This window comes from Dipodomys spectabilis, unplaced genomic scaffold (assembly GCF_019054845.1).
Source record: "Dipodomys spectabilis isolate Male_0828 unplaced genomic scaffold, ASM1905484v1 ptg000273l, whole genome shotgun sequence".
Lineage (NCBI taxonomy): Eukaryota > Metazoa > Chordata > Mammalia > Rodentia > Heteromyidae > Dipodomys > Dipodomys spectabilis.
Window position 1 is genome coordinate 8960619 of NW_024870950.1, and position 17545 is coordinate 8978163.

General features: G+C 51.1%; 2 protein-coding genes across 4 annotated transcripts; both read right to left on the minus strand.

Moving 5' to 3' along the window:
- Positions 1-1969: 1969 nt before the first annotated feature.
- Edc4 (enhancer of mRNA decapping 4) lies at positions 1970-16849 on the minus strand. Of its 3 annotated transcripts, XM_042700747.1 has the most exons (30): positions 16585-16849; positions 13509-13665; positions 12809-12920; positions 12402-12501; positions 12019-12208; positions 11761-11908; positions 11571-11675; positions 11139-11248; positions 10972-11055; positions 10783-10878; positions 10584-10686; positions 10291-10471; positions 10102-10174; positions 9910-10001; positions 9639-9826; positions 9455-9564; positions 9217-9382; positions 8499-8932; positions 8311-8415; positions 8078-8230; positions 7969-8005; positions 7657-7834; positions 7392-7547; positions 7176-7291; positions 6915-7080; positions 6651-6837; positions 6340-6559; positions 5809-5972; positions 5360-5576; positions 1970-1981 (listed from the first exon to the last, which is right to left on the minus strand). In XM_042700747.1, exons 1-29 carry the CDS (start codon positions 16664-16666, stop codon positions 5384-5386), a joined length of 4206 nt encoding a protein of 1401 aa, XP_042556681.1. In that variant the 5' UTR covers positions 16667-16849; the 3' UTR covers positions 1970-1981; positions 5360-5383. The 3 variants fall into 3 exon arrangements, with proteins under 3 accessions (XP_042556681.1, XP_042556682.1, XP_042556680.1); XM_042700748.1 differs by lacking the exon at positions 1970-1981 and having other exon boundaries at positions 5036-5576; positions 9217-9367; XM_042700746.1 differs by lacking the exon at positions 1970-1981 and having other exon boundaries at positions 5036-5576.
- On the minus strand, positions 3223-4652 carry Nrn1l (neuritin 1 like). The gene is made up of 3 exons (XM_042700750.1): positions 4540-4652; positions 3725-3857; positions 3223-3602 (listed from the first exon to the last, which is right to left on the minus strand). The coding sequence occupies exons 1-3, from the start codon at positions 4625-4627 to the stop codon at positions 3317-3319; spliced, it is 507 nt and encodes a 168-aa protein (XP_042556684.1). The 5' UTR covers positions 4628-4652; the 3' UTR covers positions 3223-3316.
- Positions 16850-17545: the final 696 nt, after the last annotated feature.

The window sequence follows — 17545 nt, forward strand, 5'->3', positions numbered from 1 at the left end:
TGAACTCTGGGCCTGGGCTCTGTCCTTCAGCTCTTCAGCTCAAGGCTAGCATTCTACCACTTGAGCCACAGTGCCACTTCCAGCTTTTTGTTTTATTTGGTGTGGAGGAATGGAACCCAAGGCCTCATGCATACAAGGCAAGCACTTACCACCGAGCCACCTTCCCAGGCCCTCCCTGAGCTTCTTTTGCTCAAGGCTAGCACTCTACCACTTGAGCCATAGTGCCACTTCTGGTTTTTTCTGTTTATGTGGTACTAAAGAATGGAACCCATGACTTCATACATGCTAGTCAAGCAATCTACCACTAAGCTGCATTCCCAATCCCTCTTCAGTTTTTCTACTCAGGCTATCCTGGAACTGAGAACATCCCAACCTCAGCTTCTAAAGTATATCTAAGATTACATGTATATGTGAGCCACTAGTGCCTGGCTCAGAATTCTAAGGTTGATGGCACTCAGGAACCCATATAACATTTTCCTTTTACAGACATTCAGTAAATTAATGAACATGTTTATCAAGCCCTATGTGCAGGTGCTGGTCTGGGCTTTGGAGATGAGGAGGAGCTAGTGAAGAGGTGTGTTAATGAAGAGGGAGGTAGCCCAGGACATCCATCCCCTAGACTCCCTTCTGAACAATAAGCTAGAAATGTGAGACACTATCACCATGATGCTCTACCCTGGGCAGCTGTGTCCAGGACCCAATCAACTTGGCTATCAGCCCACCTCTCTCCTCTAGCTCTGGGATAAAACACACAAAGCCCTTAAGCCCCTGGCCAGAGAGCAGATTCTTTCCCCCTCCCTCATCCCCCTCCTGACCCTACTCCATGGAAGAGTAGGTACTTAGGGAGCAAAAAGCCAGAGGAAAAAGTAGGTCACAGCAGGATGGTAATCCCCCCAGTGGCTCCCACAGCAGCCAGTCCCCTGCTCTTGGAAGCAGGCTGCTCCTGGCCACTCACCAAGACTGGCTGAGAAAGGTTTTGGGGGTCTGGAGCTCCAGCACTTAATCTCTCTCAGCAGTATGCCCGAACTAAGGGGTCTGCCCAAGCTGAAACACTGTCTATACTGACACCATTCTCATCCAACCTCATGTGCTAGAACAGTTCCTTTGCTGGATTTAGAGATTCTTTTATCTCTGAATTCCATAAGTGCTGTCTTTACATCTAGCCTACATTAGGTGCTAGAGACACAAAAGATAGGCAAAGTACCCCTTGCCTTTGAGGAGTCCACACTGGGGAATTCTCATCTGAACCTGGATAATAACTAGGGAGTGCTATCAGTACTAAAACAGAAGAAAACCCAGGACTGTGTAGACCTAGACATGGATTTATTTCAGCTTACAGGACTAAGGAATACTTCCTGGAGGGGTGATACTGAAAATGAGGCAGGAGTTCAGGAAGAAATGAAAAAGGGGGCTGGGAAGGTGGCTCAGTGGTAGAGTGCTTGCCTTGCATACATGAGGCCCTGGGTTTGATTCCTCAGCACCACATAAGCAGAAAAAGCTAGAAGTGGCACTGTGGTTCAAGCGGTAGAGCTTTAGCCTTGAGCTGAAGAGCTGAGGGACAGCACCCAGTCCCAGAGTTCAGTCCCCTTGACCGACAAAAAAAAAAAAGATATACAAAATTGCAGAAGAATAAAAGTCCTGTTTTTCCTTGTGGAAAATTCTAGTGTCTAAAGGAAGGCAGTTCTGGGAGAGCTTTTTAATTTTTTTTTTCCTCTGAACTTTCTCCTTTAGTAATGTGAGATGGTAATGGGCTGTTGATAGTAATGAGTCTAAGAGTCAAAGTGAATGAAGCACAGGAGCAAAGTAGTGTCAGGGCAGAGAGAGGGAGTTAATGGAGGCAGCCTAGCCAGCCACAGTGGGAAGATGTTTAGGAAGCGTGAATGACACTTGGATGGAGGTGTTTGGAGACACATGTCACCCTAGAGCCTGCCTAGCAAGGAGCTCATCAGGCCCAACTCTGTCCTCGGGGATGCTAGCCCAGCTACCTCCCAATAGAGAACTACAGAGTGGACAGGTTTGCTGAGTTCTGGGATCACCTGGTTTCCTCCTCCCAAGTTAATTGCTTTGGATCTCTTTCTCCTATACCTCAGCCCACATTTCTTACACCAGTTGTAAGTTTGCTATCTCACCCCTGTATGAGTACTGCTTTACTTCTCTGAAGCATCTTCTGGCCCCAAGGACTGGGGAGGTAGAAGCTTCTCTGTGCTGCTACAGAGAGATTTAGGAGTGAACAGACGTGGTTTATGTCATAGACAAAGAAGAAAACAGCTTAATATATGTATCTATTTTTCTATTGAGAGAGTAGAGAATAAAATGGAGGAAGTGGTAACAGAAGCCAGTGAGGAGACCATGACAGTGCCCACACAAGTTGTACTGGTCTACCTAGAATAGAGTTCCCCCTACTCCCAGGCCTTCCTCTTGCCCCAGCTTTTCCTAAACTGATTCTTGCATCCTCTTCCTTCCCACTGGAGTGAACAGGGGTTCTGCACACATCATACTCCCAGCTTCTAGAAAACAGGATTGTTTTGAGTCCCCAGCTACAAACCTCAAAAAAAAAAAAAAAACCAACCAAGTTTATAAGCAGAAGACAGAAAATCCCTTATTGTGACCCTAGCTTCTGAAGCTTCAGCTCCTACTTAGGACTTGACTATGGACTTGGACAGGGGCTCCCCACCTTCTGGAACCAGACCCCCTTTGGATAAACCAGACCCCACAGGAGCGGGGAACTGAGCACAGGGTCTGAGCTTGTCTTTAAGGATGAGGTGATATGACAGAGGGAGGAGCAGATGAGACATCAGGGGCCTTGAGACTGGCAGAAGCCTGGGGAGGAGGATGGGTGGGTAGGCAGGGGTGAGAGGCACCAGTTTCAAAGGCACAGCTAACTAGCTACCACCTCACCTGGCTCCTAGGGGTCAAGATAGGAGCGGTAGGCAGGGCCTGAGAATGCCCACCCTCCCAGACCTCACTCAGCCTGGGAATTACAGGCTGTACATTCCGGCAGATCTCAGGTCTCCACCGGAGGCTTTTAGGACTGATGCTCTTGGGACCTGAGTGTAATGGAAACCTCAGCACTGCCATCGGGAAATGAGTGTTTGCTGGAGGAAGACTGAATCCCCTGTGGCAACCCTGGGCCCCACCCATCCCATGTTAGGGATGGGCTTCTGGGGGAACTTCCCAGCCCAGCCAAGCAGGCTACATCTAGGAGAAAGGAAGGAGCTTAGAGCAAATATAAATACCTTTAATGAAAACCATGGAGCACTCTGCAAGAGCCAGAATGGCGGTCTCTCAGCACAAGGCTGGAGGCAGGCCCAACTTGTTAGGCTAGAGGCCCCAGGAGGCATGCCAGCGCCAGCGCAGCAGCCAGCAGCTCAGGTGCAGGAAGCAGAGTGGGTGCAGGTGCTGTTGCTCGCAGCGTCTCCTGGTTGATCTCTGGGCCAATGCCACGCTCTCGGACGCTCACAGGGGCACCACACAAAGCATGCAAGTTATTTGGGTGTGGGGCCTTGCGAGCTTCTTGCTGTAGTGACTCCCACACGGCAGCTGCCTCCTCCGGGCAGCCCAACAACACTTGTGAAGCACAGGCATGGAAGTCATTCCAGGACCTGTTAACAGAATGGAATTAGGGGAATGATTCCAGAATGGGAAGAAGGCCAATCCTAAGGGTGGAATGGATGTAGATGGGGCTGGGTTTTCCACCGGCCCACTGCCTCCCACCTGCCAGTACCTGCAGACAGTCTCCAGCTCGCCTCCACGGCTCATGCCGTCCCCCAAGCGGATGAGACACTCAGCAAAGCCCTGGTATATAGTGTTGCAGCGGTTTGTCCCCTCGGAAGCTGCTGCTAGGGGAGGTACAAGGACTGGGGGCAGGAAATGGAAAATGGTTGACAGGATGAGCCAGGCCATCTACCAGCCCCCAGGAGCTTGTTTACCTGAGAATGCTCTAGGGATGTGACTCAGCGTGAAAGAAGTACCCCCAGGGAACTGAGGGACCTATCTAGAGATAACATGTCTTGATTCCCTTCAAGACAGGCTTGGATGCAAGTATGTGTTGGGAGAGGGGGCATCCTATTAGGTTGGGTGAAAGAATCATGAAGGGCTTGGGGGGTATTGGCTTGGAGGACTGGGACCATGGGCAGCAAATGGGCCAGTCTCTGTAGCCTCTCAGCTTTACTTGACACCCCTACCTCCTTCCCAAAGACTGGTGTCTGAGATGAACCTAAGAGGGACTGAGATGCAGCCCAGATGCTCCAAGGACCTTAGGGATCCCATGGCTGGTCTGGAAGTCCTCTCTGGGCTCCCTTGATCAATAGTAGGGCTGCAGAATTTCAAGGTCCTTCCTCAACGACTCAGGCTCACATCTTACTTTCCATTCTGAAGCCACTGTCACACTTTGATGAAATCCCCACAACTGCTCTCCACCCTGGTATCAGTGTAGCCAGGAAAGCTATCTCTAACTCTCTTACCCTCTACCCCCCCAAACCCTGTTACCTAGCCTGTTGAGGATTCAGCCTGGGTCAGGTACAGGATACCTGCACTCACCAAGTGGCAGCAACAGCAACAGCCTTAGAGCCTGGGGAAGCCACCGACAGCGGTGGCACCTGCAGCAACGGCAGCAACAGCAGCGCATGGTCCCTGGCTGTGAGCCTAGTGCCAGATCTAGTGACTTGGAGTGCAGCCCGTCGGCCCAGCCCCCAAGGGAGGGGACTATGATTGGATGGAAGCTGAGGCGGGGCCTAAAGCCAGCCAACAGCTCCGCCCTCAGTAAAAGATTGGCAGACGCTCGGGAGGGATTCCAGAGGGCAGAACTGCCCGTGGAGACACGTTTCTGGTAATAAACTGGCCCTAGAAGCTTTGCTGAGTTGGAGAAAGCAGATCTAAGAAGGAAGTTGAACAAATAAATAGGGAGAATGATTAGGTCCCCACAGAAATGACCCTGGTGAATGATCTGGGGCTAGATGAATGAGTGGGCTCCCCACAGAGACAAAGAGGGCAGTTAGTCATACCAAAGATAAACCAAAATCACACACATACACCATTTTATTCCAAAAGCATTTAATTGAATTTCTCAGTGTTTTTCAAAAACAAAAAGATCCAAATTGGAGGTAAAAAGGAACATGGAAAATCCAACTCAAGGAGTGTCATGATCTTAAATTCATGCTTCAGGCATGGAAAAACCCAAGCAAGCACAATACTTGCCTAGGCCCAAACTAACCCTGCTGGCTACCACAATCTGTAGACCACAGCCAGTATACCTTGTCCTCCACCTTGAACACTCAAGGTGGAAGCCTGAGCAGGTAAACAGCAGACATAAGCAGGCCTTGGCATAGGTCTGTCTGCTGGCCCTCAGTGACACCCCCACCCCTGTGCAAGGCAGGCTTAGCTGCTAAGGGAGGCTGGGGGTCACAAGGCCATGAAGCATCAGGCTGAGACGCCGGGCTGCTTTGCCGAGTGAGTTGTGAGGCTCCGCCTGTAGGAACTGGAAAAGCTTTTGGCGCACCTGTGCCATGACAGAGCCCATATGGTCTCGAGTGATGGGGTCACTGTGGTCCAGGTGCATCACAGCCTCTTCCAGGTAACTGGGGATGGGGGGGGAAAAAAAGACAGGCTACATTGGGTGATAGCAGATGATAGTGCCCCCTAGTGGCACTGAAGCCCAGAGGGATTGGTGACAAGGGAAGGCTGAAAGTGGAGGGGATGGGTAGAGAAAATTAGAGAAGTTAAGGCACAAGTAGAAGTGAGCACTGAGTTGCTCTCCTCCTGCCCCCATTCCTACAGCTCATCTTCTGGCCCCTAACTGTTCCTACTCACCTGAGCTTGAGGTCAGTTCTAGTGCCAAGGTCTGATGCCAGCTGCTGGATGAGGGAAAGGAGAACAGGCTGGGAGAGTGGACAGGGTGGTTGCCCAAAAACCTGGGCTGGGTCCACAGTTTCACACACATAGAGCACCAGGTTCAGGTCAGCAGCTGTCAGGGCCTAGGGGCGGAACAGGGCAGCATTTATAGCTTACATTAGGATAGAATGTCTGCCCAAAGGAAGGCCAGATAGTTGGGGGCTGAGGGATACAAAGGGATCCAGAAAGAGCACTAGGGAGGTATATTGTTACCCTGGAAAATCAGGTCTGAGAAGTTTTCCTGAGGTTGTCACAAAACAAGGTAGGCTGAGACAGGAAGAAAAGAGTCCAGGAAAAGAGAACAAAAGGAGCAATAGCCTTGAGGCCAAAGAAAACCAAGAATGAACAGTCTGCCAGATAGCCTGAAGTGTGGTGGGGGGAATGGAAAGTATGATGTGTGGGCTTTGTTATAAGACACTCTGTTCTTACTAGGGCCTAACAGTATCCTACCTGCTGGAAGGCCTGATTGAGGTGGCCCTGCTGCAGCAACTGCAGGATATGGGCTTGCTGAGCCTGGCAGTCAAGGTGGGCAGAGGGGACAGGTGTACCAGCAGCTGAGCGCATGGCCTGCATGATGCTGGAGGTGACGGTTGCCTGCTGCTCTTTGAGTGCCACGCTCACCTCACCCTTAACAATGCGTTGTACTTGTGCTAAAATTGACTCCTGTAGACTGCAAAAGAAAGGGGGGAAGATGAAGTGGGTAAACCCAGTTTAGCCCTTCTCAAACCTGCCACACTTTACCCACAGTCCTATCCACACACCTGCCCACAGCCAAATGAAGTTGGTGCTGCACCTCAGCCCGAACACTGCTGGACACAGTGGCCACCATCTGCTCGGTGGCACTCTGCAGTGTACTGACCAGGCCCCGAAGTTGGGCCAGCACAGGCTCCCTGGCCTCCTGTTCCCGTGCCTTCCGACTCTTCATGTGGCTTTCTAGTTGCTGCAAATCTGATGGGTGACCATAAGGATTGTAAGAGATGGTAGAGAATAAACCCCCCTATCTTGGGCCATATGTCCCTACTCACATTCCTGTGTGCCCAGCCGAAAGCTATCATTGATCTGCTGGAACATGGCCTGGCAGCTCTTCTCGAAGGCAGGCAGTACTACACTCTGGAAGGCTTCACGGTAAGCAGCCTGCATTGGCCCCTGTAATGTATCTGCAGCTGCTCGGGCAATGGCATCTGTCAAGTTCTGGGCCACAGAGAGGGAAGGGTCAAGTTGAAAGTCTTGAGAACAACCATGCTAGCCCACCACTCTCCCACCCCTAATCTTGGGCCGTGTAGCACCTTGGACTTGAGTAACTTGGAGATATTCTCTTTCATGCTGCCCTCCACAGCTGTGAGCTTAGTAGCGACTGAGTTGCTCAGTTGTCCTGCCACAGGCTCCAGACTCCTGGAGACACCTAGGGCACAGGGAAGAAAAGGAGGTACAACCAGAAAAGGAAGTTTGACAGGTACCCTACTGCCCCCTGACCCACTCTAAAGTCTCCATGTAAAACTCACATGGAGGCACTGTCTTCTTGATCTCCTCCCGTATACTGCGCTCCAGCCGCCCAGCCACAGCTGAGGACAGTGCTTGAGACATCTGCTGAGTCAGCTGCTCCTGAAGCTGCCCACCTCGCTGCTGTCCCTCAGCCAGTGCCCGCTCTAGACGCCGCTCTATGTTAAAGTTAAGGAACAGGCCTGGAGAAGATCCCATACTCCTCCCCAGGCAAAGAATGGTGGCCTGCCCCTGTGCCGATGGCTGTGTCCCCATCCTTAAGGATACGTTCCTGCTCGTGCCGGGTCTCAAGGGCACGTTCTACATGGCCTGTGACAGTGCTCTGCAGACCTTCAAGCTGGGCACAAAGACGCTGCAGCAGCTCTTCTTGGCTGTGTCGCAGCTCCGCCAGCTCTCTCTGCTGCTGCCAAATTAGTGCTGGCCAGTCCTCAGGGGGCTCTACCACCTGTCAGGAGCATCGACAAGTGATGTGATGTGATGCCTGCCCCATCCATCCCGGAACACCAGACTAAGAGCCCAGAGCCCCTCCCATCCTAGCAGGGAGGGGTCCCCTTTGTAGAAAGGTGCTAGATCACTTACATGGTGCTCCGTGAGCCGGGATCCCACAGCTGAATCCCTGCCACAGGCAAGAGACACGTTAGTCCATGTGAGGAAGTGATCCCCACCCTGGACCCACCATCTCCCCTACCCGTCATCCTTCTTGCTTTTCCTCTTGAGCTTGGGTGAGCTCCGAGGGGATCCCTTGGTTTTCCAGTCCTTGGCAGGCAGCCGTGGAGTGGGAATTTTGGCGCTGAAGCCTCCAGAAGCAGAGGCAAGACTGGCCACCTCATCATCATGGTCACTATGGGAAGGGAGGGAAGGTTAAGCGCCTGCTCCACTGCCAGTCCTCCCCGTGGGGGGAATGGTATGTGAGGTGCTTACCTTTGTTCAGCACTGGTGTCCTGGCTGTCATGTTGCTGCAGCAAGTGATAAGGTAGTCGGTGGAAAGCTAGGCTTTTGTGCTTTTCCTGGAGACCATTCCTAGGGCTGAGGGGACAAGCACAGACTGAATAGTAGATGATTCTGAGGCCCCTACTACAACCACACGTTCCACCTTCCAAGCTCCTCACCTCTCTGCCAGTGTGCTACAGGTCTCACGAGTGATGTCAGGTGCTGTGGGCCAGACCTGACTATCAGGGGTCGCAGCTTCCTGGGTCAAGGCTGCCTCCAGTAGAGAAGGGGTACTATGTCGATCCCCGTCCCCAGGGCCTCCTTCTAGGCCAAGCTGGGAACCAAGCTCTGGCCCTGCCCGGGGCCGTGGCGACAGTAGGTGTAGTGCCGAGGCAGCTGAGGCCATACTGTCTGGCTCAAGGCCCTCGGCAGCAGAGGAGCCAAAGCCACGGGACAGGGCCTCAGATGCAATCTCTGGAATGTCCTGGGATAGGGCAGTAGAAGCCGAGGAGATAACATCAGGGGAGCGGGTGCGACTGGGGGAGGCCTGGGGTAGCCCTAGGGGCTCCACTTCCTGCAGCTCCACGGACAGTGCAGAGGCAGCAGTAGATACCTGTGGTGGGCCAAAGATGGAGGCTTAAGTGACAAGCAGTGGGGGAGGACACAGAGGTAAAGACATGTAATGGTAGTGATGGGAGGTGGAAAGCTAGGAAGGGAGATGCAGGGTCATAGTTGCAAAAGAGAGGGATGGGGAGGTTGAAAAGATGGTCTTCAGCAAATACAAAAGGCCTCTGGGGAAACATGGAGAACACAAGGCAGAGCAGGGCCAGCAGAAAAAGTAAAAGGGAGTGTAGTCAACCTTCCATGCTGCTATGTTACATAAAAGCACACATGTACCTGCCCAGGCCCCTTGGGAGTCAGTTTGTCAGCTGGGCCTGGGAGCAGGCCAGGCAGGAGGCTTCGAGGGCTTGTCTGCAGGCTGCTGCTGCTCATTGTCAAACTGCTATCCAGCTGTAGCTTGGGGCTCAAGGTCAGCTCCTCAGGTGGCCTGCTGGCAGGAAGACTAAAAACAACCAGGGCTTGGCATCACCTGGCATTAGACCTTGCCATCACCCAACTATGACCTTCACCTTACCTGGACAATGAGGGGTCCACAGCTGAGGTGCTGCTCACCGCAGACACAGCTGTTAGAGAGCTGCTGCTGCTACTACTGCTGTTGCTACTGCTGCCAGGAGATGTTGTGATCTGAGGAGATGCCCAGAATGAGCACTGTGGCCTGAGGCTGGGACTTTCCCAGGTCCCCTTGTCATGGGAGGTACCTGCTGCAGGGAGGCAGTAGGTGTCATGAAGGCATCAGGTGTCATCAACTTAGGCTTGGTCTCATTGCTCAGGCTGAGGAAATCAGCAGGTGCAGGCAGCTCCACTATGCGTCGGAGGTCAGACTGAGATCCGTGAGCAGCTGACCCTAGGCCCTCATTGCTCAGTTCGGGTCGAGATTCTCCAAAAGCTGGGGGAGAGGGGAAAATGCCATCTTGGTCAGATCTCAGACCGCAGTGAGTGTAACCTGCTTTCCTCTTAGCCCTTACTCACTAAAGTCTTCATGGGCAGTGTGGGTGGGGAGTGGGGCCACGACATCAGGGTTTAGCTGTGGCTGGAAGCGGATCTGCACATCCTGCAGTGCCCTGCAGAAAAAGGGGAGGTAAAACAAAATGCTCCAAGGAGTCAGGGCCAGTAGGGGTGGGTCACCGACAGGGCATGGGTGGGCTTCCCTGACATACTCACTTAGTGTGTACACAAAAAAGCTTGATGAGCACACCAGCTGCAGACTCCACGGCACCGGCTCCATGGGAATTCTCTGAAAGGACAGAGTGGATTATTAAGTCCCTGGCTTGCTCTGTGCTTCAGCATACCCAGCCCTGCCATCTCTCCCCACCCCCAAAAACCATATAACCCTGACCCTGGGCAGCTCACCAGCTCCTAGGCTGTCATTTTCTTCCTCAGCAGGCAGTACCTCAGTGTGTCGTAGTCGGCAGCGACTCACAACCTGGATGCCAAAGCTCAGCACAGGGTGGGTGAGTAGGAACTCCGAGATGGAGCTGAAGCAGGCCCGGCCCTCCTCCTGATTCTGTAGCAGCTCCATCACATAGAGAACCTGCATGCGTAGCATATTCTTACCTGAGTTGAGGCTGTGAGTGATGCTTTCACATACCCCTGGCCTCTCTGATGACATTGGCCATGCCAAGGGTACCCCTAGAGCAACTTACCTTCCGTTGTACATCACTGAGAATAAGGTATTCTGCTGAGAGATCCAAGCAAACCTTAAGGCTGGGGGGCACACTCACTGAACTGAAGATATCTGGGGAGAAACTAAAGAGCCAAGAAGCAGGCTAAATGAGACTGGCAATTCAAAGAAGCCATATTTCTACCTTTGCCACCCCCAGCAAGTACCTAGCCCCTGTTTACCGAATGGTCTGCAGACAGGTCCACGACACTGTGCACCACATCTTCAGCTCCCGATTCTGGTCAGCACCAGTAATGAGGAACCTCCAGAATGGGACTCTGTAAGGCGACAAGACACTAAATAGTTAGCTAGGCTCCTTCTCCACTAGCCCTTGGCCCAGCCCCTCACCCACTTGCTTGCCACTCACTCACTCAGGGTCCTGTTTCTTATGGTTATCACAGAACAGGAGACAGGAGAGGGGCCGTCCATCATGAGGTTTCCACTCATGGAGACACCTACAGGCAGGTAAGGGGCCTGAGCAAGTGATCTAGACCTTTCCTGGGCAGGGGAAGGACTTGTCCCTCAGGTCTTGCCTTACCTTGGCTCATCTTGCCCTTCAATGTAAATCTGCCAGAACTTGACGTATCCATCATGACTTGCAGTAGCCAGGACAGTCCCGTCAGGGGAGAGGGCTCCTTCACTTAGGCACTGGAAGAATCGAAAGAGCTTAGCTTTGCCATCTGACTAGAGGGAGACAAGCCCTGGTGAGATGAAGATTGTAGTAAGCTGGGCTTATCCACAGCGGACTTGCATATATGAATTAATGAATGAATGGGGGCTACAAAGAAGACCAGACCTGTAGGACATAACTAAGACAGGAGTAAGTTCCATAGGTGAGGTCACTTTGTATTCAGCATCCCCATGGACAGAGTTCTAGGTAACCCATCTGGGCAGCTATGGATATAGGGAATAGATGATAAGCATAGGAAGAGAGTGAAGAGGACAGGGACACAATCATTTGTAGGCCTACCGTGCTGTGGCCTTTTACCACAATGAAGCCTTGCTTGATTTGGCTGACATCCACAGGCCAGGTGTTGTGGCTAGAACGGAGCATTTCCAGGTCCCATACCTCAGCCTAGAGGTACAAAGAAGTGAGTGCTCAGCTCATGTGCACAATATGACAGCTCTGTCACCTTCTCCACCAGGCCCAATCTCCTCACCCGGTCTTCATGCAGAAGGGCCACCATTGGGCTGCTCTCCTCACAACAGTCCTCGCTCTCCTCAGGGATGAAAGGGCACCAGATGATCCTACGGAATTGGTTTAGTGATGCACCCTCTGGCTGTCGGATATGGACTAAGATCTCTTCTCTGAGCAAAGTGTTAAGGGCTAGGTACATGAATGACTATGACTATGAGATGTGTCTGTCAACCCAAGTTCCACCTGCCCTTCTATAGTCCCCATGGCTGGAAAAGGATACTGAATTTTGCCATTAACTAGAGCTAAGCGCCATACAAACAGGTTGCCCGCCTCATCTAAGCAGGCCAGCTGAGGAGAGTTGAGGTGTGCAAAGGCCAGATCAGCCACACTGCCTGTGAAACCCTTGAGCAGGGTCCGCTCCGAAGTGCTGACACTGATCACTCGCACCATTGCTGAACCATTGTTGGCAGCTGGAATCAGAACAGGAAGTCATGAGCAAGCACCCAGGGCCAGGCAGCAGGACAGAAGCCCTGCCCTTGCCTGTTTCACTGCCATGTCTCAAGTTTGCTTTTCCCACCCAGCTTCCCCAGTCCTGTCAAAAGGTTAGGATAAGGTCTAACTCCTCATCTCTGGGGGCTCCCTCTTCTCTCTGCTTTTACTTACCCCGAATAGCATATGCCAAGAAGGAGTTAGATACAGCAATCAGGTTGCCATAGTAGTACTTCTGTTCCCAGTCATATTTAGCTACAGGCTGAATTTTCACCTAAGAACCCAGAGTGAGGAAGGTCAAAGTGGCTGAGAACAGGGGGTAACTTTCCCCAGAACCTGGGCAACCCCCAACCACACTGCAGATGGGAGGGGCCAAAAGTGCAAGCCCAGCTATTCCCTGAAATCTCACTGGGCCAAAGTTCCCACAGTGGCTTGGTAGTCAACCTTGGCTTTCTGATACTAAGGTACGTTGCTTGCTTGTCAAGGTGGTCCCCATAGGAACTGGCAGAATGAGGAGAACAGACAGAGGGGCTTGGAGGTGCTCCCATACACTATATGTGTCATAACATCCTGGTACGTACCTTGTTGCTCCCGCGTGCCTTGCTTGAAATGCTAGAGTCACTGCTGGCCACAATCTCCACCTCCTTGGCCAAAATTCCAATGCAGGTGGAGCTGTCATCTCCAGAGAGGCAGCTGGAGGGAAGGTACACAATCCTTGTCTCTTTTTCACCAACAAGTCAATGGAGGATTAGGAAGAAACAACCACTTGTTGTAGATCTCTAAGCCCAGATTCCCAACTCTGCCTGGTCCACTGTTCCCAGATCCACACATTTGCCCTTGCTCCTTTGGAATAAGACAAGTTTCATTCTATAGTGTCAGGTGAAGCCTTGAGCTTGTCCTAACCTCTCATCCTGTTTTTTTTTTTGTTTTTTTTTAATTTTATTTTATTTTATTTGAGAACATACTGCACAGAGGGGTTACAATTACATGGGCAGGATAATGCATACATTTCTTACCAAGCATTGCAGCCTCCTCCTTTGTTTACCCTTCACCTCCCTTCCCAGCCTCCCCCCTCCCCCCATCCAATCATACCTCCCCCCCCCCCACACACACACCGCTCTCATCCTGTTTTAAGCTTAATGTGGATATGTGTTCTGCCCAAGATCATCCAGACAGGGAGCAGTAAAGTCTGCGGGCCCCTATTGCCCTTATCTTAATGCTTTCAGCTAGCAGAAGCCACAAAGACACCATCACCCCCATTGCCATCTCCCAGGTACTCACATGACCTGCTTCTCCTGCAGGTTAATGGGTGGCATGGTCCGCAAACCAGGCTTGTTTGTTGACGTACGATCACCTGAGCTGAGGGGCTCTGGAACCAGGAGCCCATTAAGGTCCCCATTGTAGGTACTAGGTGGCCTCTGGCTTTCTGCAGTGGTGCCTGGGGACAAAAAGCATCAATCTGAGAAGGCTGTTCCTCTTCCATCAACCTCTCTTCCTGCTGAGCTTCCTTCCAGATCATGAGGTGCTCTAGGAATACTCAACTGAACACAACATGTCCATGCTCACCTTTCATTCCATAAACATTGATGTAAGCCAGGGCCAAGGGTGAGCATGAGACATCCTGGGGGAGGGAAACAGCCATCGAAGATATTTTTGATGGGGCTAGAGGCATAGCTATTTACCATGTGTGAGGTATAAAGCCCTGGGTTCAATCCCTAACACCTCAAAAAAAAAAAAAAAAAATCCACGAAGGACAGCTAACATTCAGGCTGGGATTGACAAATATGAGCTCTTGCTTCAGAAGTCAGGAAAGCTTCCAAAGAGGGAGTACCAAAAACTTAAGAAGGATAGAAGGAAAACAAGGCTACAGAAGCCTAAGGTATGACATTGAGGTACTTCGACTCTCTCTGTTGGTATGAGGACAACAAAAGAATTTTGTATTTTTTCATTTTCTCTTCTGAGGTGCTGAGGATAGAACCAGGGCCAGCACATCGTAGGCAAGCATGCTAATTTCTACCATTGTGCTATACTAACTAGTCCCCAAACATGGTTCTGTTTTGGTTTTGCTGGATTTTTTGTTTGTTTCTTTTCAAGTCAGAATCTATATATGTAGCCCAGGATGGCCTCAAACTCAGTATCATCCTGCCTCAGCCCCTAGACTGCTGAAAAGGGAAGGTGACAGGTCAGCTCTGGCCAGTGGGGTGACTGCTCTTTGGCTGCATTCAGAATAGCTGAGAATCTGGGTGACATATAACAGGCCCCAGACCAATTACATGTGGGATAAAGGAAGAGGCCTGCCCCACAGAGAAATGGCTCAGGAAAAGCCACTTGGAAAGGCAAACTCAGGAGAAGGGACATGAAAGAGGTGAATATGGAGGAGACAAACTAAAGAAGTCAGGAATAATAGCATTTAGCTGAGCTTCCCTCTCCTTCCTTTCTTTCTTTCTTTCTTTCTTTCTTTTTTTCCTTCTTCTTTTTTGTGCCAGTACTCAAGCTTGAGCTCAAGGCTTGGACACTGTTCTTGAGCTTTATTGCTCAAAGCTAGTGCCCTACCACTTGAGCTACAGCTCCATAGCCAGTTTTCTGCTGAATAAGTGGAGCTAAAAATCTCACAGACTTTCCTACCTGAGCTGGCTTTGAACTGTTATCCTCAGATCTCAGCCTCCAGAGTAGCTAGGATTAATTACAGGGGTAAGCCACTGGCACCTTTTTTTGGTGACAAGGTCTCATTATGTTTCCCAGGCTGGCTCAAACTTGAAGTCCTCCTGCCTGTGCCTCCCAAGTGCTGGGATTACAGATCAATGATCACTACTACTACCAAGTATACGCCACCACACCTGGCTTCTAGCTGAGTTTCAAACACTCTCATTAGTTCAGACACTACTGCCAAAACGTCTAGCTGGCAAGGAGACTAGGGCTTCAGGAATATAGCAAGTTTCCACTCACAAAACAGTCTGAGATCTAATTTGGTCCTTCAGTAAGAAAAGACCAGCAAGAACTTCTTGGCAAACAAGAACTCAAGTGCCAATAAATAAACAGAAGTTATGAGGAAAGCCACTAAGCTACTTCATTAAGACCAGAGCACCTTAGCTGCTCTGGAATAAACTAGCTACTCTCCCTTCTCTGCAGCCTGCCATGAGGATAAACAAATAGCATGTCCAGGCTGCACATGGCCGGCCATGCCAGACTCTACCAAATCTCTGTGGAGTGTAGTCTGGTCAACAGATGAGCACCAGAGATGCATACTGAAAGGGAACACATACTCTAGGTGTGGGCAATGACCCAGTGGTCTCAGACAGCAGATGAAGTATCTCAGAGTATGGGTTTCCTAAATTCACCCATTGAGCAACAATGCCTGCTTCCAGCAGCAACTAGTTTGAGCTACTCAGGAGGGATAAGAACAAAGTCTGAAGAAATATCAATTCTCAGCTATCACCACTGAACCACCATCATCACCAGTCAGCCCATCCTTCAATCCTTATAACTTACCAAAGATCTCTGAATCTGCCACACCTGCCATTCAGCTTGGTAATACGTGGCTGTCTACATGTAAGTACCTAACAAGTCTTTCCTGACACCCAAACTCCTGTTTGTATTTTGAAGCATAGCCCAGTTCTTTCTCTCAGACCTGCAAGCTTCATCTCCAGTTTCTTCTCCATAGACGCCCCTCATCCCCATTACCCAAACTCTACTATTTAAAAATGACAACATTGTATTACAATCCTGTTAGCTCTCCTTGTCCTGGGGGTTCTTGGCTTGTAAGAGTAACTCTAAAGTTCCTCTAGGAGACCAAGTAAAATGTGAATGAATGGAATCAAATAGGCTTACAGATAAGTGAATGCCAAATCCAATCACAGCCCTGCAGTCTATAGTTTGCCTTCACCCCGGAAAGAACACAGAATTAGGGCTGGCCACCTTTCTCCAGAAAATGTTTCGGAGCAACTGTAGGCCCGAAGTCTGCATTTCAGAGAGTAAGGGCAAGTTGCACAGTGGAAGCTTAACTCTAGGCCAAGAACCTGGCATACATAGCTTCTGAACCAATGGCGAAAGAGTTAAGGACACTGGGCCAGTCCCAGAAATACAAATCTGGGGGGTAGGGGGCACGGAAACCAAAGGAGCGTCGTTTTCGGTGGAGAAGCTGAAGGACATGGCAGAACGATCTGGTGACAGGATGGGGAGGGGTCACACCCAGGGGTGTGCGCCATTCGCTGGGAACGCTCAGAGATCTATGACTCCGACCTCCAGCCAGGAGGATCCAGAGTCGATCTTAAGGTAGCGGCTGGCCCCGAGGACGGCTCGGACCCACGCTGCCCGTGTCCTTCTTTGCCAAGGGACCACCCCAGCTATCTCTGCTCACCCCCTGCCGGCCGGTCCAGCTTGAGGATGTCCCGCAGATGCTGCGTGGCGTCCTCGATGTCGATGCTCGCGCAGGAGGCCATGGACCCAGCCTCTGGAGTCCCACCTTATGGCGTTAGTTCCGCTGCCGCCGCTCACCACTCAGCTTAGCCCGGCCGCAACCCAGCCAGACGGCGAGACGCGGGTCGCTACACCCAGTCCACCTACAGCTATTAAACGGCCGCCGTGCCGTGTCCGTCTCCGCTAACCTCACCAACCGCCTCCACTTCCGGCCCCCTTGAACTCCGCTCCCGGAACTTGCGAGGGCCACAGAATAAAGGTTCCGGGCTGGAGGGAAATGCCTGACTCCTACCAGCGCCGGTTCCTCTGATTGCTCCACCCGAGCCAACCCGGACGGGGAAGTTCCACAACTTTAGCAGAGCAGATGTCCGCGCATAGTACTGGGCCACCTGAAGCTCTACTCGCCTCAGATTACACCCTGTCCACTTTATAATGAATTTTAGGTAGTTCTAGGGCGGGATGGACTTGAGGTTGCCCCTTTTCAGATCCTGAGAAATATATGGGAATGGGCAGAAACTACTTTTCTGTTGGGAAATGAGTAGTTGTAACCAAAACCTGAAGGCATCTGAAAGATTCCAAGGCCTGGGACTTGCAAGAGCAGGGGGCACTTTTAGCACAAAAAAGAAAACCATTGTTCTCTACTGTTCCCCAGCATTCACTTGCTCCACGTGGCACCCTTTAGGTTAGGAAGAATGAAACCACAGTTTACAAACACCTCTTTATTGCAGACATTTCAGGCACAGGTACATGGTACATGTTAGAAGCTGTATTGCAGATTTTATACAGGGTGGTTTCAGAGGCAGCAAGCATCTACCTCTCCCCCACCCCCACTACCCAAATACACAAGATCAGTACCACTGAAACCTCCAGACTGTACTGTTCTTCAAATAGCTCTGTGTTCA